Raw genomic sequence first — 21,513 nt, 5'->3', positions numbered from 1 at the left:
CAATTGTATTTCATCTTTAATTTCATTTAAATGGTTTTCTCATTATTAATAAAAGCAAATGTTTTTAATGTTTGATGAAATGTAGCTGTACAGTTTCAGAAAACGTCCATACCGCTCATGTACAATGAATATCTTTGACAAAAGGAAGAAAAGGAAGAAGCGGCACATCCACAACAAAGATGGCTGACCATGTGTGACGTGTAGCATTGGGCTGTCCCATACACTGCCTGAAGGTCCTTACGAAATAAACAGATTGGGGTCCTTTTTCGCGGTTTGGGCGGTGTATGGAGTCACATTGTTTTACATAACTCTGTTTAATTACCCCCAAATTACAAAACTACACGTTAAATTTTGTGTTTAAGTAATAGTGTGAAAATAGCCTATTGGCCATTAACGTCCTAACTGGCCCAATAGTTTTGTTTTTAAACGTCGAAGGGTGTGTTTTTTGTTTTTTTTTTCCCTAGTCGCTGTCCGTCATAGCGAAGCTAACGTTAGCATTAGCGAAGCAAACAAGCTAGCCCTGAAACTTACCCCACGCCATTTGCGCTTTTTAGTCGAATAAAATACGAGGTAAGCTAACTAGAATAGATGTGACACAGACACTAGGACTTGTGAAACGTTATTTTTGTGTGCTGTTTCCGTGAGTTGTAGTTTCTGTCCTTTACCGAGGGCTACAGTGGCTAGTACCCCCCTTTTTTTTTATCACCACCTTCTAATTGATTTTTTTAAACAATGGAGCTGGTCATTCGTAAATTATTTCGCATATTTTATTATTTTGGTGAAAGGAGCCAAGACATTAAGTTAGATGTTTTTTAGTAGCTTCAATGAAAGTGATGAGTTTTGGTTTGTTTTTCCACAGGGAGGCGTTGATGAGCAGTAATGTCTGGTATTGCTCTTAGCAGACTGTCTCAGGAGCGCAAAGCCTGGAGAAAAGACCACCCGTTTGTAAGCAGCAACATGCTGAATTACATGCTTTATCAGCTACGTATGCACTGTATCACAGATTTCACTTATACTATATCCCAACAAACGTAAAACCTAATACGTAAACCAGTGTACTATATGGCTGTGGCACAAAGTGGACTGATTTGTGTTTTTTAAACCACACAGGGTTTTGTTGCTGTGCCCACCAAGAATCCAGATGGAACCATGAATCTGATGAACTGGGAGTGTGCCATCCCAGGGAAGAAAGGAGTATGTTTATGAAATACATGTTACACATTTAATTATAACTTAGTGATCAGGAGCCAGTAAAGGAATCGGCATGGGTGGGAATTTCTAACCCAACAGGCAGCCAGTGCCTATGTAGTTTTTACACGGGGCTGCGCAATTGCAGTTAAAATTATAATCAGGATTATTCATGTTAGTAGTTGCTCCTGAACTTTTAAACCATGCATTTTTCCATCTTTAGAAACAATTAATGTTTTTTTTTTGTGTGTTGCTCCTCACTAGATTCCTGGTATGAATTAGAAAAAATTGTAATTGAAATAAATGTTTGATATGTTCAAACCTAGTTTATACAGTTTTTTTTTTGTTTGTTTTTGTGGTTTATAAATTTGAGTATTTCTCAGAGTTTACTGATTGTGTTTTTTTCTTTGTTTAGACTCTGTGGGAGGGAGGACTCTACAAACTCAGAATGCTGTTTAAAGATGACTACCCTTCCTCTCCACCCAAATGTGAGTACGACTTCGCTCTGATCTTTGCATATGGTTTTAACTAATATCAAAGACAGAAATATCAAAGCAGAAACACTCAACAGGAAACAAACGTTTTCACCATAAAACCTTTATAAATAGTGCATTAATATCTTATTTGCCTCTTTTTTTATTCTCAGAAAGTTTCTTGTAAGTATTTAAAAGCTTTTGAGTCACCTCAATTTATGGATAAATATAGGAAACATTTTGTGGTTTCTGTGTGATCGTATGACCACAGTGTGAGATTAGACGTAAGATTTTAGAATGTTTGCAGAGTTAGTGAGTCAAAGTTCAGTCTCACAGTTGATTGTCCCACTGTTGTCATGGTGCTGTCAGTGTCTTGAATAAACATATTATTTAAAAATAGAAAAACATTTTAATCTTAAAATATATATCTTGCCTGTTGTTGATCCCAGCCTGTAGCGGGGTGTGAACCATATTTCTGCTAAAGACATTCAGATTAATTGATAAAGAAAAGCAGTGTGTGATCGGTGATGTGAGGAAAATTGCACTTTTTCCTTTTGAGTAAAGTGATACAAGTTTTGCACAATGACGGCGCTCTCACAGATCCTCTTGTGTTTTAGAGACATTGTGTGAATCACTTAATGATGACTAGGTAATGATGGATTTTTACAATAACTACATTGCATTTTGCAACTGAAATCTTCAATTCTACAAAGTCAGTTTGTTTCAAGATTTAAAATTCTGATTTCATTTTCAACACAGGCAAATTTGAGCCACCAATCTTCCATCCGAATGTCTACCCGTCAGGCACTGTGTGCCTGTCCATCCTGGAGGAGGACAAAGACTGGAGACCTGCCATCACCATCAAACAGGTGAACACTCAGATATTCGTGCTCTCACTCATTCTGTTGTGAGTTTCGGAGTGGTTTTTGTGTACTTTCTACCAACAGGTTGCTAGCTGTTGTTTTTTTTTACCCCTCTTTAAAGATCCTATTGGGTATTCAGGAGCTGCTGAATGAGCCAAACATTCAAGACCCAGCACAAGCAGAGGCTTATACAATTTACTGGTATGTATGTCTGCTTTTGGAGCCTTAAGCTGCTGAGACACCTTCAACTAAACCTGAAATAAAATGACATTTTACTTAAGAACAGTTCAAATAGTAGAAAAGGCTCTTTTACAAACCTAATTCTAGAGAAGTTGGGATGCCATGTGAAATGTTTAAAAAAACAGAATTAGAGCTGGGTAAAAAAATTAATTGATTGATTTGAATTGATTAATTAAACATAGCGATGAATTTTTTTTATATACATTTCCCTTCCCCATAACAACAGTGACCCCACTCTTGCGTGACTTACAAATTCTCTATGAGATCTTAGCGTATACATCTGAACGGTTACTTGTGTTGAAGTAATTCCAAATTTGCATTTTTTCATTCACCACTGGATCACATTCAACTGTAAACTGTTTAGCAGCTAATCACCTCGACCATTAGCAGCTAATGCTAAGACCACGGGCTCCACCATGGTCAGCAAACACCCAATGCTTTGAAAATAACTTGAAGCGACGTCACCACACACATACACTACAAGGTTAAGTTCATTTATTTTGATCTTGTTCTCTTATGGCATCAAGTCACAACAATAATTAAAAGTCACATTTCCTCTGGAACAGGTTTAGTCTCCACCCTTTTATCAAAAAGCTAAGTCTGAAGTTATTTATCTGATTTTCATGACCATGTCAAAGCTGCTCTCTGTGTCCACGGCAGAGTTCAGCCATGATGCCACACACACAGGCACATGCACGCACACGCTGGTGATCACACTTCCATCAGCAGACAGAGCGTCAGTCAGCTCAGACAAAATATCCGAGTTTTTTAAATTCTCTCAGGGAGGTGAAGATGGAAACACTCCTGCTTCAGCGTTCCACCGAGAGCGTCGTGTCCATCACAGGAACATGCACAGCTGGACAAGCTGAGTCTACGTCGTCGTAGGAATCTCGGAGCTTTAAATAGATCCAATATTTTTGGATCTATATTCTCTGAGATCTGAACTTTTAAGAAGATTTAGGGTGACTACTGAATGAAACACTTTCTTCAGAACTGTCCTGAGTGTTTTTTAATGCCAGCGTTTCTGGCTGTGAACCTGGAGGAAACACTGACCAGTAAATGTAGACAACGATCTTTCGAATGTGTGTGTCGACGTGTCAGATCAGATTATTACAGTAATCTGATTACTCCCAGATATTTGATTTTGATGTAAACGTGCTCAGTGTTTGATAAAAAAATTATCTGATGTCTTTAATATTAAGAAAAACTGGTTTTGTTATATCTGTGAATAATTGGATTTAATAGAAAGCAAATTGAATCAGATGGATTCAGGAAGTTAGTGGCGATGCCCAGTCCTAAACACAGAGCGATGTTTAGCTTAGGACACAATATTTTAGCATCATCGTCGTATTTAGAATACAACTTAAAATGGTTTTCCATTTTAAGTTGTACAAATACATAATATAAAAATAAAAAACTTAAAAAAAATAAAAAAAAATAAACTTCAGTATCAGTTTTTTATATCAGACACATTTTTATTCACAGTTCAGATAAAAGCAGATGCTGCCACCACACTTGTTGAACCCTCGCCTCCTGGATTACTACAGTAATACTGACCTCATTTCTACGCAGCGGTTGATTGAGCCCATTAATATTTACTAATACAACAACTTTTCCTCCACCTTATATTTCCCAACCAATTCTTTTTTGTATTGCTTTGTAAATTTATTTACATTTGTTCTTTGCTTTAATTTCTTATTAAGTCCATTCCATAGGTCCACGCCACGAAATGATTACACACCTTCCTGTGTGTGTTACGGACACAAGGTTCCTATAACAGCATCGTTATCATGAAAATCCTGCTGTGATTTCATTTTTAAAAGTCGGGTTTAAATGAATTAAATGTATGAACAAATAACATCAGTACCAAAGGCATGTGTTCCTCGGCCGTGCGCTTGCTACTGCTGCTGCGGCGGCCATGTTTGCCTCTACCGTCACTACCGTCAACTCAGAGTCTGACTCGCTAGGCAGGAAGTCCGCTCGGTACGGTTCGATCCTGTAAGCTGCGATGCCCCCATATTCCTCACCACACTCTTCTGAACTGGAACTGGCTGGTGATTCCACCACACAAACCAGATGTGCTGGAATCATCATCCATGTTTTCAGCCGCTCCCATCACGCGTGTAGAACGGTCAGCCAGCTTCAAGCCGTTCTCCTGCTGATGTGACAACATGGCGGGGGGTCCTCCAGCCACTCTCCTGGCTCGGTGAACTGTGTTCACAGTCTGGGAATGTTCCTGAACTCATTCAGTGATTCCCGTGACAGAATCGTGCCTCTTTTTCATGCCGTGCTGCCTGAAGATCACGTCCATCCAGTTTGGTATTCAGTGTGTCTCAGTGCACAGAGACGTCTCCAGGTTCCTCAGATGTTGTGATAACATTATGTCTTGTAGATTAGATAATATTAAAAGTTTTTGCAATTCTTTCTCTAAGGTGGTCTTCTTCTACCCAGTCTTTTCATTCTCCTGTTAACCAATTAACCAGGTTAGTTGCGACGTGTTCCTTCAGCTGTTTGTTAGTATTTCAGTCTTTTGTTGCCCTGTTCCAACTTCTGGAGACACTTTGCTGCCATCAACTTCAGGACAAGCCAAACATTTTTCATAAAACAGTCGAATGTTTCACTTTTAGCCTTTTATCTGTTGTTCAATTAAGGATAAAGTCCGGGTTTATGAGACGTGCGAGTGATTACGTTCTGTTTTATTTACATTTCACACAGCATCCCGACTGTTTTGGGGTTTGCATTTGAATAAAGGTATCGAGTGTCTTTCTGTACAAGGCTTGACACCTGCCAGGTTTTAGAGTTACAGAAAGAAAGCTAAAATGTACTTAGTGTTGCTTTTATTTATTTTGATTAATCTCTTTCAGTCAGAACAGGATGGACTATGAGAAGCGGGTAAGGGCACAGGCCAAGAAGTTTGCCCCCACATAGAGTGGAAAGCTGCCCTCGGCCTTGCCTGAACAGCCTGAAGTGACAGTGGTAACAAACAGGAGGCGGGCGGCACCTGAAGGACCACTCCAATAAGAATCCACGTTTGAGTATTACTATACTATTGCACAGGTGACAAGCCTGTTTTCTTTTTTCTTTCCTCCTTTTTTTTTATTAAAAAAATATGACTGTATTTGTGTTTAAGAAGTATTTATGCATCAAATGCATAGCTGATGATGCTAGAACTCTGCTATCAATATGACATTTGTAACTGTTGTATAAACCATATCTCCAGTTTTGTCAGAGTTCAGAGTGCTAAACTTACTCATGTCCCCATCAATGCCATAAGTAATGTGTCGTCAGAGCTGTACAAATACAACTTCATGCCCAAACTCTGTGTGATGCTCAGCCAAGAAGATTTCATCCGTTATACCATCTCCCAGCTTCGATCAAACCATCAATTGTGGATATTTTGTCATGAATGTTCCCACAAACTGAGACAGAAGCACAACTAAGCTAATTCTTTATTACAGATTAACTTCAGAGTTTTGAGAAAAGCATCCAAAAGAAAACTTATTTAAGTAAAAGACAATCCTGGCACTTCTGTAATGTTGGTTGTGAACCAAACACTAGCCCTCATGTAGGCAGGAAGAGAAGTTCAGTCCATGTTAGGAAAGGAAGCAGAGACTGAAAGTAAGACAGGAGAGACATAGCTCTGCTTCCTCCATCGTCCTTCATCCTAGTCTAACATTTCATAGTGTAAAGATTGTTTTTGTGGATCCAGCAGAAGGTGAAACAAATAAATTTCACGCAGATTCATATTCAGTGTTTTGTCTTCTTCCAAAGATGCTGTGACGTTTCATAAAAACTTAACAAAAACCTTTTGCTGTGTTTATTTTTCAAGCTTTTTCATTCGGTCAGTCACTCGCACACCACCTCCTAAATCAAAATAGATGTATAAAACCAAAAAACAAGTCCAACTGAAGGATCCTCACTGGAATGGCCTGTCAACAACCAACAATGACAAAAGAAAGTGCACTTGAAAGTAGACCTAGCTTTTTTTTTTTTCTTTTCCCCCTTTGCCTCTGAAATTTTTGAGTGCATGTACATAATATAAATAACAGAAAACTGTGGGAGTTATGTTTTATATTGTTTTAGCCAGTTGACATTGTGTGTGGTATAACAAAGGACACAATAAAAATGGTCTGAAATTGTGAAATAAAGTTGAATAAAAACAAACAGAAAACATTGTCTTGCCTCTTGGTCTTTCAGGATTATCTTTTTCCTGCAGTTAATGGAGTTTGCAGACAGATGCTACTTTAGTCTGCTCAGCGACATAAATATGAACTTTCAGGAACCTGAAGTGTTGCAAGAAGGTCCACTTTTTACCGTGTAGTTATGTATTAGGTTTCAGAAATGTATGTATTAAACATGATCCTGTTGTTTCCTTCTTTTCCTGTTCTTGATGCCAGTGTGTTGTTTCTGCGATGAGGTGGCTCCATTGTGTGATGAGCTCTTTTTTTTTTGAGGTAAAAAGAGCTCCAGATTACTTGATATTTAATAAAAAAAAATAGATGATATTATTAAAAAAAGATCTACAGCTCTGTGAGGTCTCTCAGCCAATTGTAGAAAACCACCAAATATATGTAATATATGCTCTTACAAACAACATTTCTAAGCACATCTGGAACCACTCCTAAGAGCTCCTGAGACTTTTTATATGAAAACATGTAACGCTACACCCTACATGGCCCATGGAGTTTATTTGTTGCTGTCTGCTATAAAAGGTTGTTGAGTTTGCTCTGTTCCTGTTATACTCACAGAAACAGACTCTTATATGTATAGTTCATCTAAATTTGCTTAGTGCAACTAAATAATTAAATTACCTACATAATGCTAATAATTAGACACTATAATACATTAGGCATTAAAGATTCCTAAAAACAAATCTAAGGTGGAAACGTGGAAAAGCAAAGGATGCACCTAGAAGCAAAGACTGGTATTAAACGCTTAGTCTCAAACTCTACAGACCTCAGTTGTCATGTTAAATATTAAATGTTCATGACAGTATAATCAGAAAGAGACTGAACAAGTATAACATTTGCCAGGAGAAAGCCAGTTCTCTATAAAAAAAAAATATATATATATATATATATATATATATATATATATATATATATATATATATATATATATATATATATATATATATATATATATATATATATATATATATATATATATATATATATATATATACACAGTCATGGACAAAATTGTTGGTACCCTTCGGTTAATGAAAGAAAATATCACAATGGTCACAGAAATAACTTGAATCTGACAAAAGTAATAATAAATAAAAATTCTATGAAATTTAACCAATGAAAATCAGGCACTGCTTTTCAACCATGTTTCAACAGAATTATTTAAAAAAATAAACTCATGAAACAGGCCTGGACAAAAATGATGGTACCCTTAACTTAATATTTTGTTGCACAATCTTTTGAGGCAATCACTGCAATCAAACAATTCCTGTAACTGTCAGTGAGACTTCTGCACCTCTCAGCAGGTATTTTGGTCCACTCCTCATAAGCAAACTGCTCCAGTTGTCTCAGGTTTGAAGGAAGCCTTTTCCAGACGGCATGTTTCAGCTCCTCCCAAAGATGCTCAATACGATTTAGGTCAGGGCTCATAGAAGGCCACTTTAGAATAGTCCAATGTTTCGTTCTTAGCCATTCTTGGGTGATTTTAGCTGTGTTTTGGGTCATTGTCCTGTTGCAAGACCCATAACCTGCGACTGAGACCAAGCTTTCTGACACTGGCTGGCACATTTCTCTCTAGAATCTCTTGATAGTCTTGAGATTTCATTGTACCTGCACAGATTCAAGACACCCTGTGCCAGATGCAGCAAAGCAGCCCCAGAACATAACAGAGCCTCCTCCATGTTTCAAAGTAGGGACGGTGTTCTTTTCTTCATATGCTTCATTTTTCCATCTGTAAACATAGAGCTGATGAGCCTTGGCAAAAAGTTCCATTTTTGTCTCATCTGTCCATAGGACATTCTCCCAGAAGCTTGGTGGCTTGTCAACATGTAGTTTGGCTTTGTTATGATTTGTTTTCAACAATGGTGTCCTCCTTGGTCGTCTCCCATTAAGTCCACTTTGGCTCAAACGACGACGGATGGTGCGATCTGACACTGATGTTCCTTGAGCTTGAAGTTGACCTTTATTCTCTTTAAGTTTTTCTGGGCTCTTTTGTTACCGTTCGTATTATCCGTCTGTTTGATTTGTCATCAGTTTTCCTCCTGCGGCCACGTTCAGGGAGGTTGGCTACAGTCCCATGGATCTTAAATTTCTGAATAATATGTGCAACTGTAGTCACAGGAACATCAAGCTGCTTGGAGATGGTCTTATAGCCTTTACCTTTAACATGCTTATCTATAATTTTCTTTCTAATCTCCTGAGACAACTCTTTCCTTTGCTTCCTCTGGTCCATGTTGAGTGTGGTACACACCATGTCACCAAACAGCACAGTGACTACCTGTAGCCTATATATAGGCCCATTGACTGGTTACAAGATCGTAGACACCTGTAAAGCTAATTAGTGGACACACCTTGGATTAACACGTCCCTTTGGTCACATTATTTTCAGTCTTTTGTAGGGGTACCATCATTTTTGTCCAGGCCTGTTTCATGAGTTTATTTTTTTAAATAATTCTGTTGAAACATGGTTGAAAAGCAATGTCTGACTTTCATTGGTTAAATTTCATAGAATTTTTATTTATTATTACTTTTGTGAGATTCAAGTTATTTCTGTGACCATTGTGATATTTTCTTTCATTAACCGAAGGGTACCAACAATTTTGTCCATGACTGTATATATATATATATATATAAAAATAGCAATGCAGCACAACTTCAGAAACAAATGTGGTGCTCTGCATTATAAAAACCTCCCAAACCCTGTGTGAAACACAGTGGTGGAGGCTGAAATTGGAACTTTCATTAGGACATTTATTAGGTCCCAAATACAGAAGCTAATCTACAACAGCATTAGTGAAAAAGAAAGGAGTCAAATCTCCATTGACACAGTTAAAGACCAGACCTCAGCTTGATGACATACTATAGTGGACCTTAACAGAGCTGTGCATGTTCAAATATCTGCTAACTTCAATGCATGGTAGCAAAAAAAGAGTGAACCATGTGAAAAACTAAGCTCATACTGAAAAGGCATCAAGTAGTGAAATGTGTTTCTACAAGCCATTGAATCATCACACCAGTGTTTCAACATTTTGATGAAGTTGTTTTTTTTTTTGTTTGTTTGTTTTTTTTTGTTTTTTTTTCAAGAAATAATGACAGTAATAAGTTGTGTTGTTTATCTGAGGTGCTATTTCCTTTCGCTTGTTGCTTGTTTTAATCAAATGTCACGTTTTTTTCTTTTTAGGATGGCGTGGGGGGTGAAACCTGATGTAATGTTCTCAGGTATCTTGCATGACATTCTAAAGAAATGTAACACCTTTAACACCTATTGCTTGCTTCGCCACCCCAGCGGTTTCTCATCTTGGGATGATGACCTCACTTGGCCAAGAAGACACAAAACAAGCAAAGACAAAGGTAAGACGACAATTTTTTTTAGATACTTTTTTACTTTCTGCACCAGTGAGGACCATTTCGGTTGACCCATTCTGTGCTGAATATCTGTATTGCAGATGAAAGCTGTAGAAATTCCCGAGGTCCCACCTTTGTCGCTTGCTCCTTATACAGATGCTGGATCAACCCTGCATCACCATGGCTATCTCAGCTTGAGCCACTGCCTTCGAACTAACATATTTCCAGGTCTGGTCATTTATATGCAGTCACTGTTTAGACTCCAGTTTTCTTACGGCTCTGTTGCAGCTGTCCTGGTTTTTTAAAACACAAAGATTCTTTGACTAGAGAGTCTTCTGTGCTAGCGTGCAGAATGAGGTTTGGTATTGTTTTGCTGAAATAAGTAAGATTTTCTCTGTTGAACACAGCAGCATATGTTTCTCCAAAACCTGTACATTTTGTTAAATATTAATGATGTCTTTACAGATGGACAAGTTTCTCATGTTACATGCACTAACACACTCCGATACCATCACGAAGGCTGGTTTATAAATTCTACACAAATAAGTTACATGGAGCCTCTTTTCTCCAGTTTCCAATAATTTTTCATTTTGACTTCATGTCTTGTTAGAAGAGCACAAGCTCGAAGAGGGCAACATACAGTGGTTGTTTTCTTTTCTTAGTTTCAACTTGGGTTTGTGCATGTTGTATTGTGTCTTCGAAGTGTTTCTGAAGAAAGTAGTGATTTACACACAGATAGATAGATAGATAGATAGATAGATAGATAGATAGATAGATAGATAGATAGATAGATAGATCTGTCTGTCTGTCTGTCTGTCTGTCTGTCTCTCTCTCTCTCTCTCTCTCTCTCTCTCTATATATATATATATATATGAGAAAACGCAGTAAATCTTGGTTTACAAACACAAAATCAGGGGTCTGCAGCTCTGGAGCTGCAAATAGCTCTCTGGACATTCCAAATGTCTCTTTAATACATAGCTGAAATACTAAAGAGCTAACTAATTTTTAAAGTATAGATATAGTAACAAATGCAGGTTTTAAACTTCTTAGTTGTTACGTTCTTATTTCATTCTAAGCTGAACTCTCTGTCACCAGGCACATCTTCAACATGGAAATCTGTCACCAGGGACTCGTACATCAGCCACCCTCTGACCACATGGCCTGCTGACCCCCATCTGTGGTTTGGCCATCAAACAGATGACGTGGGTAAGCATCCTTTTCCCTCCTCTTCTCCTCTCTGCATTTACTGTATATCTAATTTTCTTAGTGCGGTTGTTGTGATGCATCTTTTTCATATGTAAAAAAGTATATCTAACACTGTTTCTACTTCGCAGTCCAGTGGACAGAACGAAACATCTTGCACCAGAAGCTCAAAAAGTTACTGACACAAATGGAAAAAAGGTGCACCACAAAATAGCTACTTCTGTTGCAATACTTTGACACCACAACATGCACAGCACCTGTGTGATTCACACTCTGGTTTACTTTGGACATGCAACCAAAGTTGTTGCTTGCCATTTTAAACTTGCAACTAAACAAACAAGAGGAAGACTGTTGGAGAAAAAAATACCACCAGAAGATGTTTGGTTAGACAAAAGAAATATTGTGATATGTGGGTTTAGGGTTAACCAAATATAAATATAAACTGGTGCTAAAACATGAAATTACTTGTGTGTGTTTTGTTTGTGCTCATGTACATTTTCATATATATATATATATATATATATATATACACTACCGTTCAAAAGTTTTGGGGTCACTTTGCCATGGGATTCAATAGGGATATATTATATATATATATATATATCTATATATATATATATAGATATATATTTATATATATCTATATATAAATATATAAGCTGTGCAAAGGAAAATAAAACTTGAATTGATCAGAATTTTTGAGCTGTGTTTACTTTATTTGAATTTATGTTGAAATGTTGAAGAAAACTGTAAAATTTATGTCACATAAAACACATCCTCCAGCTCAAACTGAAACAAAAAGAACTGAATGCTAGCAGCAGCTGAAGAGGACAGTCATTGCTTTGTGTGATGTGTGCAGGCAGCAGAATGGAGGTGGTTTCAACAGAAACCACTGAAACTTGCTTTTTTGTCACAACCTTGCCTCCTGTCAAGCCATAGTAGCAATTGGATCCATTCTTTTCTAAGCAGAGTTGATCAGAGACTGTTAAAAGTTATAATTACTGACCCAGTCAAGGCTGGGCATCTTCTGCCATTTATGACTTAGGTATAGCATAGAAAATGCATACATGCAGAGACGTTTCTTGTTTTAAGCTCAATTATTTAGATGTTAGCTTGTTTAAACTAGGTAATTTGTAATTCCAAATTAGCATAGAAACTAAAAAGTTACCCTTTTTGCTTGATGTTTTTGTTTTTCTTCATAAAGTTAAGGGAAAAAATCTAGCCCTTTTTTGTTTTTAACCAGTTTTCTTTGTCCTTGTTAGCTAGCTAACATTAATATTTAGCATCACAGTACCTAAAGCCTCATATCGGCTACCCTTAGCTGTTAGCATAACTGTTGCTTCAGCTTTTTCTTGCTAGTTTGGACTCCTGTCATAATTCTGACAGACCTAGTGTCAAATAATATGACTTATTCATTTAATGAACAGCCTTTTGAATTACAGGATATTAAATTTAGTCAACTCAGGCCAGATACACAGGAATTGTACATTTAACTACTAGCATCGGCATTTAATGAGTCATTAAACATAAGAGAAAGAGAGCATAATACCTGTTGCTGTCTATACATATATATATATATATATAATTTCCCTGAGGACTCTCCAAAGGGATTAATAAATTATTTCTATTCTATTCTATATATATACACACACACACACAAACAGGCACACACAATGCTACAGGATTTGCACCCTTTGTTGCAAACAAAAAAGTGTACCCTTTTTGTTTTTGTTCTCACCTCCTCCCCATTGAACCCAGCCCTTTGTGATGTATTGATTTGAGATGTTTTTTTGTTTGGCTGATGAGCAAAAATATCGCTATGGTCTCAGCGGCTTTCCGGCACAGCAGATGCTGTCCTTTCAGTCAGCGCTGTGTGCTCTTCTTCCTACTCCTACACCTTTTCTGCACCGTTGTACCCCTCTGGTCCTACCTCAAGCTGAAGCTGTCACCTAAATAACTACAGAAACTAGTGGCAGCTGTCATTACATTATCTCTGGCCTACTGCAGAACTAAACCCACTCAGACTGTGTGTTCAAACATTAATACATGTCATGTTGACTGTGTGAATGCCTTGTGGTTTGTCAGTCTAGAAATATGGAGGCGTGTTACACAATGGCCCTTCACTGAACTTTAAGGTGATATGAAAAATGTTAGAAACATGCCAGACAATTTTCCAAACCTGCAATGATCTAGCAAGATGTTAAAATTAACCAAGCATGCTTGCAATATTTGACAATATGTTCAGTCTTGAGGAAAAATGATTTTACAAAAGCCCAAATTTTGGGAGAATAAGACCTGAAGGTACAAGACACTTTATAAAAGATCAAGTATGCCAAAAAGAGCTTATTTATTTTATTATTTCTTTCTCAATTGCAGGGGTACTCAATTCATACCTATAAGGGCCACTGTCTTGCTGGTTTTTAATATGTCCCTGTTCCAACACACCTGACTCAAATTAAATGGATCCTACAGCCTATGGAGTTCTCCACAATGACTCATTAATTTGAGTCAGGTGTGTTGGAGCAGGGACACATTGAAAACCCTGCAGGACTGTGGACCTCATGGGACCAAATTTATTAGCCCAGCTGTGAATTGTGTATTAATACTGTCTTGTGGTCAGATTTGACAAAGTGGTGTTAGTTAACAGACCACTACTGCAGACATTAGACATTCAATGACTGCTGCATAGACAACAAGTTGATCCTTTTCCTTTCAGATGCATTTGTGTATATGCGTCTGTGTTGGTTTTGGCTGTAGCAGAAGTATGTTTTGATGCTACAAAGCTTTTGTGTGTGGGAGACAGAGACAGATGTCACTTTGTCCACGTTCCACTTTTCAAAATCTGGTTTCTTTAGCCTCTTTAATCTTTTGAATCTTTCTTTTTAAAGCAGAGTTTCAATGACAAAAACCACTTCATAGAACTAAGATTTTCTCTCCATACAACACCACTTTAAGTCACAACTGAAACAGGATGTGGTGTTGCTTTTTATGCAAATATTATAACCTTAAACCATGAGATGGGGGGCCCAGGTAGCAGTGCCAGTTGCTGGTGGGTGTAAGAAGAGGCACCATGTAAACAAGGCGCAACCCCCACTACCATCACCCCTCCCTCCACTAACACCAGCACCACCTCTCGCTCTCCACCCGGGGCCCGTCCCCTCTCACTATCACTCATAGCTGCACAAAGCTTCCTGTAAGACCTATGCGTATGCTGTGGTTTCAAGTGGAAAATGTCACTGGGCACTTAAAAGAAGTCAGAGAGGTGAGAATGAGGAGATAGAGGGATGAGCAACTGCTTACACAAGAGTGAGAGAGAAAGAGAGAGAGTAATGTATAAATAGAAAGAAAGAGGGACAGAAAGAAGCAGAAGTGAAGAAAATCTTCATCAGTCCAGCAAAGGAGGCAACGATGTGTTTCTTCCTGCTGACCATCTGCCACCAGCACTCATGAGGTACTTTTTTAACTTAATTTTGTTAATGTATGAGAATAAAAATGTTTCTTTTAAATCAACAACAGTAAAAATATATTAGTATGCACACTTGCCTGCACATATTATGGTTTAATTTATTCAAACCTAGATGATACTCAGTAGCTCTCCTCACTTAAAGGCTGATTATTTAAGAAGGAAGTTGCTTCTTTCTTCTGTATATGTATGCTTAAAATGTCAGTGATACATTCTCAGGACATTTATTGTCTGGCCCACTTTCGGTTTGGATAGAAAACCAGCACTGAATGACTCTATTTGCAACTATTTAAAAAAATGTAATCTACTTTTAAATATCATAATCATAATTATTTGCCAGCTGATCACTGTGACTAGTTTATCAAACATGAAGTCAGCCATACTATATTTATATACTGTATACCATACTATCTATATCTATCTCTCTCTCTCTCTCTCTCTCTCTCTCTATATATATATATATATATATATATATATATATATATATATATATATATATATATGTACTATTTTTAATCAAGTATGACTCTCAAAAAAGCAGTACAACCAAAAAGAAGCCCCTAATTTATAAATTCTCCACTCTTTAAAGTGTTTTCATTCAAGTTTCAGTTGGTATTGCTATCTGATGCTCTAGTAATCTCTGTAACAGTAGAAATTTTTGGTGATGTAGTTTCAGCCTCCGGGTTTCAGGAGTGAGTTATGAACTAAAAATGTCATCGGCTCTCACCTCATTTTTCAATAAGTTCTGAACGTTGGGGGATATTTTCTGTTTTACTTGAGGTTTAATCCTGTCTGCTTACAGTCATATCGCAGTCATGGACACGGAGTTGCTGTGGTTCTTATACATCCTGGTGGTTTTGTTTCCAGTGCGTCCAGTTCGCTGTCATAAAGACTCACTCGGTAAGTTAAATTTTGCCCCTCTGTGGCTTTGTTAGGCAAAAATGGGTGGCTCAGAAATCTGATATACTAGCATATAGACACCATCGTCTCTTTCTTCTTCTCCAACACACAAGGACTCCACTGTACAAATGACCTTGTCAACAACGTCAGCTGTACTTGGATCAGCTTTCAGGACAGCTCTGGAGAGGACTGTTGGATTTCTGGTGTGATGAAAGATTGGAAACCAATAACACAATTTGAATTTATTAAGTAAGATATGGCAGATGTTTTCATTACTGCATGTCGAAATTTAACTTAAATTACGCTTTATGAGGAATAAATCACACTAAATAAATAATTATGAGAAAATAAAGGTTTTAGTCATCAGCTAATCAAAAGTGGGGCATTAAGTCAGATTTTGTCCCTTTTTTTTAGGCGACGCTGCAAACTGAAACAACACATGAAGTCTCCTCCAGGCTGTAGTTTTGCATTTGAAGGAATAGTAAGTCCCTAGCATTTATCTTGCACAAGATTACCAAACCATTAACTGGCCTCTTTCTCTTACTGTAATAATTACTGTTAGGAAAACTCACGTTCTTATTCCAGTACAATTTAACGGTTCCCTGCAGGAATTCAGTGGTTATGAGGTGATGCCGAACATCAGTGTGGAGTGTAATGGCAAGTTGGTGGAGAATCTCACGGACTACACCCCAAAGGATCACAGTGAGTTTCTTTTACCTCTGTAGAGCAACTTCTAAACAAGTTTTAACTGAAAAAGTCCCCCAAAAAATCTTCAAAAAACTGCATAAAAAGTGAGGAAAAGAATCAGCTCTGCACAGCAAACAATAAGTATGTTTTAAATAATTTTCATTATAGCTTATCAATCTCTTTTTGTGTGTGTGCATTCAGTTAAAATGCATCCTCCAGATGCTCCAAATGTCAGCCTCACTACCAATGAAACCCGGATTTCATGGAGCCTAGGGAGTCCTGTTTCTTACCTGTTCAAATCCACATTTGACTTTGAAGTCCAAGTCACAAAGAACAAACATTCTTGGGGGGTAAGCACCTGTTAACACTTTTACCACACATACTTTCAAACTTATATTCACAAAAAATAAGCAAGCTAAAGTTTCATCCCTCATGAAGTAGTGCTTGGATTTGTAAGCAGAAAATACCTGATCATACGTGTAACATCATTCGTGTAACATCCTAATCTTGATGCCGAATTTTAATGTGTCATCAGGAAGCCATGAAATTTACTGCACAAGAGCAAGAGCTGAAATTTTCTAGTGTTCAGCTAAAGGGCCACCAGCGGGTCAGGGTGAGAGTGAAGCCCAGTAAAAGAGATAAAAGCCACTGGAGCAACTGGAGTCCAGTAACATCTTGGATGGGACCGACAGACAAAGTGGATGAGACAAAAAATCAAGGTATGAACAGAAAAATTATTTTAAAGTTCTTGAGCACATATATATAAAAAAAAAAGCAAAACAACACAGGATCCTTCTTTCCTGATTCTCATAAATGAGCTGTGTTTCAGAGTGGTGGCTGGAGCAAAAGCCTCTGATCGTGATGGGAGTCATGCTCACTGTCTGTCTCATCATTACTGTCCCTCTGTCCCTTTATAAGAACTGCAAAACCAGGCGGTGAGTTTATTGCAGCATTAAGTGCCTCTTAGTGTGTGTTTGCACGCAGTATAATCTGAAGTTTCCTTTTTTTCTGTCAGGTTCTTCAAAGTAAAGCCAATACCGAACCCCTCTTACTACTTCCACTCTCTCCACTCTGTCCATGGAGGAAATCTGGAGGTAAAAATAAACATCCTCAACATGCATTCAGTGTTTGGGGCATGTGATTAAGCACAGCAATTATTAAACTATTTATAGTGTGTTTTCTAAATGTGCACTTTTTGAATTTATTTATTTATGTTGTCACTCATTCATGGCTGATAAATATGAAATCTGGCTGTGCCCAAATTTATCACTGTTTCTGCCGGTAAAGTGTAGATTAACTCATAGACGTTAAAGAGATTTTAGTCAGCATCATGTATCCTTAGTGATGAATTTTTCTTAATTTCAAATGTCCTACTTATTTTTGACAAAAAAGATAGAAATATGCAGCTTTATTTTTAAAGCTGAGATTTCTTCTTCCACTCTGCACTTCTCACTCTGTCTAAAACTTTATTTAAGCCTCTTTTACATTATTTTAATATTATATGGTGTGACGCATTTCCAACCTAAAAAAGGTGGAAACACTCCAAAAAATAAAGTCAAACGTGCCCTAAAATTGATGAGTATAATTTTCCCCCCAGAGCTCTTTTCATGGTTATGATCACTGAAGGCTTGTTAAACATGATTACCTTCAAAGTGCTTATTTAAGCCTCATTCCAGTCGTCCTTCCTATAAACACTGATCCACCAACAACATTCATACAGAGGCATGATAGAATAGACATAATAGAATATATAAAGATGGGGACACCATTCACACTCCTGCCACTGTAAAAAAATAAAAGGTTGTATTTCTCTATGTTTGTGAATAAACTAGTACTACTATTACAAAGCAGGGTCACAAACTCATTCCCACATCTGAATTTGTTTCTCTTTTCCCTAGAAATGGCTGAATCCCTTGCCACTTTCTGAATCATTCATCACACCCCAGTCATGTGACCAAATTTCCTCGGTGGAGGTGTGTGAGGACTGGAAAGGGTTACCCTTCCTCTCTCCATCCTCCAGTCCCACCAGTGCCCTGCTTAATGGCGACCCCTCCTCTGGCTCCAACATCAGTGGGGTTGTCTACAACTCCTCCTCTTTGTCTGACTACTCTAACATGGGTTATTTCATGTCCAGCTCATCCGGTGGCTCACCTCAAACCGATCCGGCTTACTTCACTTATCAGGATGATTTCTGCAATCTGCCCAACAGCCACAGCCATCACCCTTCCCCGTGTGCTCCGCTCGCCTCCTGTCCATCTTATGAGAGTCTGAAAAGGGTGCCAGAGTGCCCCGACTCTGGTTTTGGCATCACAATGGAAAATGAGATGGACATAACGAAATATACAGACACAGAAGGTGAAAATGTTCTTGATAATCTGATTTCTCCTGTTCTCATCCTTCCTGCACATCTTCCTTCTCACACGTGCCCCCCCTCCGCCCATCCAGCTCCTCCTCATCCTTCCACTGTTACACAGACGCTCTCTGACAGCCAGCAGGCGACTGTGCCTGAGGCAGCAGCCAGCGGCAGCTCTGCAGCATGGCTTGTTTCTAGTGCCATGTGCAGGTCTTCCTCCATGCCTGTAGAACCTTCTAAAACAGGTTATCTGACACTCAAAGAGCTGCATACAACATTCAGCAATAAATCCATCTAAAAATGTGCGATTAAATTTTGATTAAGCCACTATCCTCATTTCATTTGGGACATTTTGTAAAGTACTTTCAAAGCTAGTTTTGTATTAAAATATATATATATAATTTCATGTAGCAACATGCTGAAAAGGTTAGGATAGAGGGATGTTTGCCTTTGTGTTACATCACATATTATGCTTTTAAGTCTTGTGGGAATTGAGGATACTAACTGTTGCAACTCTAAAAGAATCTGCAAGATTGTAGCTGCTCAGCAGTGTGCTGTTGTTCTCCTCTTCATGCTGCTCCATGCTTTTCCTGCAGGAAGGCCAGGCAAGCACACACACTGTATATACTAAAACACACCATATTGAGACATAATAGAGGCTATGCAGAATGAGGTCTGACATTGTCCTCTTGACCTTTGATGCAACTGCCAACATATCATCTACGATGCTGGATTAGGTTTAGATATTCATGCTGAACAGCCAGGATGCTCTTTCTTATCTCCCAGGTAGGACCAGACTACCAAACAAACCAAAATGGCCAATGCTTTGCAAAGAAGATGCATTTGAATTGTCTGATTATTTTCAAAGTTTAGATGCAAGTTTAATCAGTAGATATGAACAATGTTGAGCTATATGCACCGATCCAGAGAAATCCGTTCAGTTCCCTTCTATTTTGAACTATCTGGTGCTTCAGATGAGGTTAGATGGAAATGAGTGAAGAGGTGGAGTGAAAACGATTTGGGAGTAAGACCCATCATGACAAATTCTGCATAGTTCCTGCTGATGTAAATACAAATTTTGGTGTTTTTATTAGTGTTGTTGCTACATTTGCTTGGTGTAAACACGCTGTGATAGTCCATTTCACTCCGTCATGGCCTTAATTCGTCGTAGAAGCCAGGCTCATGTCGTCCTTATCATAAAGAAAGCTAGGACATCTTGATGAGCGGAGCAAAATGTTAGCTCATGTTAAAATTAGCTTAATTATATGCTGCTGTCAACTTCATGCTTATCAAAGGTAATCTTGATAAGTAAAAGAAGAAAGCAGCAATGACTTTTATCATTCCATGAGCTTTATTTTACCCACAAACTAGCAAAAGCTAACAGAGAAGGGCAGATTGAAGTAAAGTGATTTAATTAAGCAATCAATGCTGTCATATACTCGGTTCCTTTAAATCTTGCCCCCAAAAAAGGCTTGAAAGCCATTTTTAATGAAATTTGTCAGTAAAATCTTTGGCTCGCTCAAGGAGTAAATCTTAAGTAACGTCTGTCAGTTTCAGGATCTCAGAGATTGGAATAGGCAAAAAAGCAACACAAAAGTGAAGTTTTCCAGTGATCCATTAGCATTGGCCACACATGCCCTGCTCTACAATGAACTAGGCTGACCACCAGTTATACTACACAGAAATAGTGGGGCAAATATGGCATTACATGAATATAAGCAACAGTAATGACTGAGCATTAACTACTCATGGGTTTGTCACAAGCAACCATGCAAACAGCCGGCATTACAGTCTTCACTTACATGAGTTTAGGGTTTCTTTATTGGTTTATTTGTTTTTGTCTACCATCATCAACTTTTGTGTCTCATCAGGCATTTATGTACATTGTAAACTTTTTTTTTTTTTTGGTATTCTGTGATTATTGCGACAGAAACTTCTCCAAGACCTCTTCTTTTAAGTCAAACTTTTTTAATCCTGTATCTTTTTATCCCACATTTTATACTCTGTTGATGTATTTTACACCATCTGAATACCTTTGTAGCAAAAATGTAAACATGTAAACATGAAACTGCTATTAAATCATCATACATCAATATTTGTTCTGCTTTTTCTCATAAAAAAAACTTCATAAACAACTTAAGATTTGCTCAAAACTAGCAAACATTCAGTAATTTTCAAGATATTAACCCTTTAAATACCAGTTTAATGATTTGAATGAATAATTAATAAAAAGACATGAAATATACTTTCCATATAATAATAAATAGTGAGGTGGGCTGTTAGTGGTGATTTGAGTCTTGGATATGTTAAAAATGAGCAAGATTGCATTAGTACTTTTTATGTAGTATCAGATACTCCTTTTGGACTCCTTCATGGTCAAAACTATTCTGTCATGCCATTTTCATTTAGAAGAAAAGTAGTGTTATTTAACATTTAGGCTCTTTTCCACCAGACTCAACTATTTTGCATTTGTGTGTGTGTGTGTGTGTGTGTTTGTGTTAAGAGTAAGTAATGGTGTTTTAAAAGGGCCTCTTTAAGTTAAAGTTTAAGTTCAAGTTTATTCATATAGCACATTTTCTGCAACAGCAGTTGCCCAAAGTGCTGAACAAAA

General features: G+C 37.7%; 3 protein-coding genes across 3 annotated transcripts; all 3 read left to right on the top strand.

The window, feature by feature from the left end:
- Positions 1-143: 143 nt before the first annotated feature.
- Positions 144-6,935, top strand: LOC121654822 (SUMO-conjugating enzyme UBC9-like). Its single transcript, XM_042009156.1, has 7 exons — positions 144-570; positions 860-945; positions 1,111-1,194; positions 1,604-1,676; positions 2,421-2,530; positions 2,646-2,725; positions 5,629-6,935. The coding sequence occupies exons 2-7, from the start codon at positions 880-882 to the stop codon at positions 5,690-5,692; spliced, it is 477 nt and encodes a 158-aa protein (XP_041865090.1). The 5' UTR covers positions 144-570; positions 860-879; the 3' UTR covers positions 5,693-6,935.
- A 3,322-nt stretch (positions 6,936-10,257) lies between these two features.
- LOC121648404 (testis-expressed protein 33) lies at positions 10,258-11,977 on the top strand. Its single transcript, XM_041998481.1, has 4 exons — positions 10,258-10,302; positions 10,398-10,524; positions 11,392-11,502; positions 11,631-11,977. The coding sequence occupies exons 1-4, from the start codon at positions 10,258-10,260 to the stop codon at positions 11,711-11,713; spliced, it is 366 nt and encodes a 121-aa protein (XP_041854415.1). The 3' UTR covers positions 11,714-11,977.
- A 2,710-nt stretch (positions 11,978-14,687) lies between these two features.
- Positions 14,688-21,513, top strand: il2rb (interleukin 2 receptor, beta). Its single transcript, XM_042007962.1, has 10 exons — positions 14,688-14,950; positions 15,765-15,862; positions 15,976-16,111; positions 16,277-16,343; positions 16,471-16,564; positions 16,751-16,899; positions 17,085-17,268; positions 17,379-17,484; positions 17,565-17,643; positions 18,448-21,513. Exons 1-10 carry the CDS (start codon positions 14,946-14,948, stop codon positions 19,198-19,200), a joined length of 1,671 nt encoding a protein of 556 aa, XP_041863896.1. The 5' UTR covers positions 14,688-14,945; the 3' UTR covers positions 19,201-21,513.

The sequence above is a fragment of the Melanotaenia boesemani genome, chromosome 2 (assembly GCF_017639745.1).
Source record: "Melanotaenia boesemani isolate fMelBoe1 chromosome 2, fMelBoe1.pri, whole genome shotgun sequence".
NCBI classification, from domain to species: domain Eukaryota; kingdom Metazoa; phylum Chordata; class Actinopteri; order Atheriniformes; family Melanotaeniidae; genus Melanotaenia; species Melanotaenia boesemani.
The sequence above is the reverse complement of the archived record's forward strand: the minus strand, read 5'-3'. Positions and strand labels throughout refer to the sequence as shown.

Excerpts from the sequence above, each read along its gene's own strand:
- il2rb (XM_042007962.1), top strand. Across the intron at positions 15,863-15,975 it reads CTGTCATAAAGACTCACTCG|GACTCCACTGTACAAATGAC; the intron begins GTAAGTTAAATT and ends CCAACACACAAG. Across the intron at positions 16,900-17,084 it reads AGAACAAACATTCTTGGGGG|GAAGCCATGAAATTTACTGC; the intron begins GTAAGCACCTGT and ends ATGTGTCATCAG.
- LOC121654822 (XM_042009156.1), top strand. The coding sequence starts at position 880 with ATGTCTGGTATTGCTCTTAGCAGACTGTCTCAGGAGCGCAAAGCCTGG. Across the intron at positions 1,677-2,420 it reads CCCTTCCTCTCCACCCAAAT|GCAAATTTGAGCCACCAATC; the intron begins GTGAGTACGACT and ends TTTTCAACACAG. Across the intron at positions 2,726-5,628 it reads GAGGCTTATACAATTTACTG|TCAGAACAGGATGGACTATG; the intron begins GTATGTATGTCT and ends AATCTCTTTCAG.
- LOC121648404 (XM_041998481.1), top strand. The coding sequence starts at position 10,258 with ATGACCTCACTTGGCCAAGAAGACACAAAACAAGCAAAGACAAAG. Across the intron at positions 10,303-10,397 it reads CAAAACAAGCAAAGACAAAG|ATGAAAGCTGTAGAAATTCC; the intron begins GTAAGACGACAA and ends TCTGTATTGCAG. Across the intron at positions 10,525-11,391 it reads TCGAACTAACATATTTCCAG|GCACATCTTCAACATGGAAA; the intron begins GTCTGGTCATTT and ends CTCTGTCACCAG.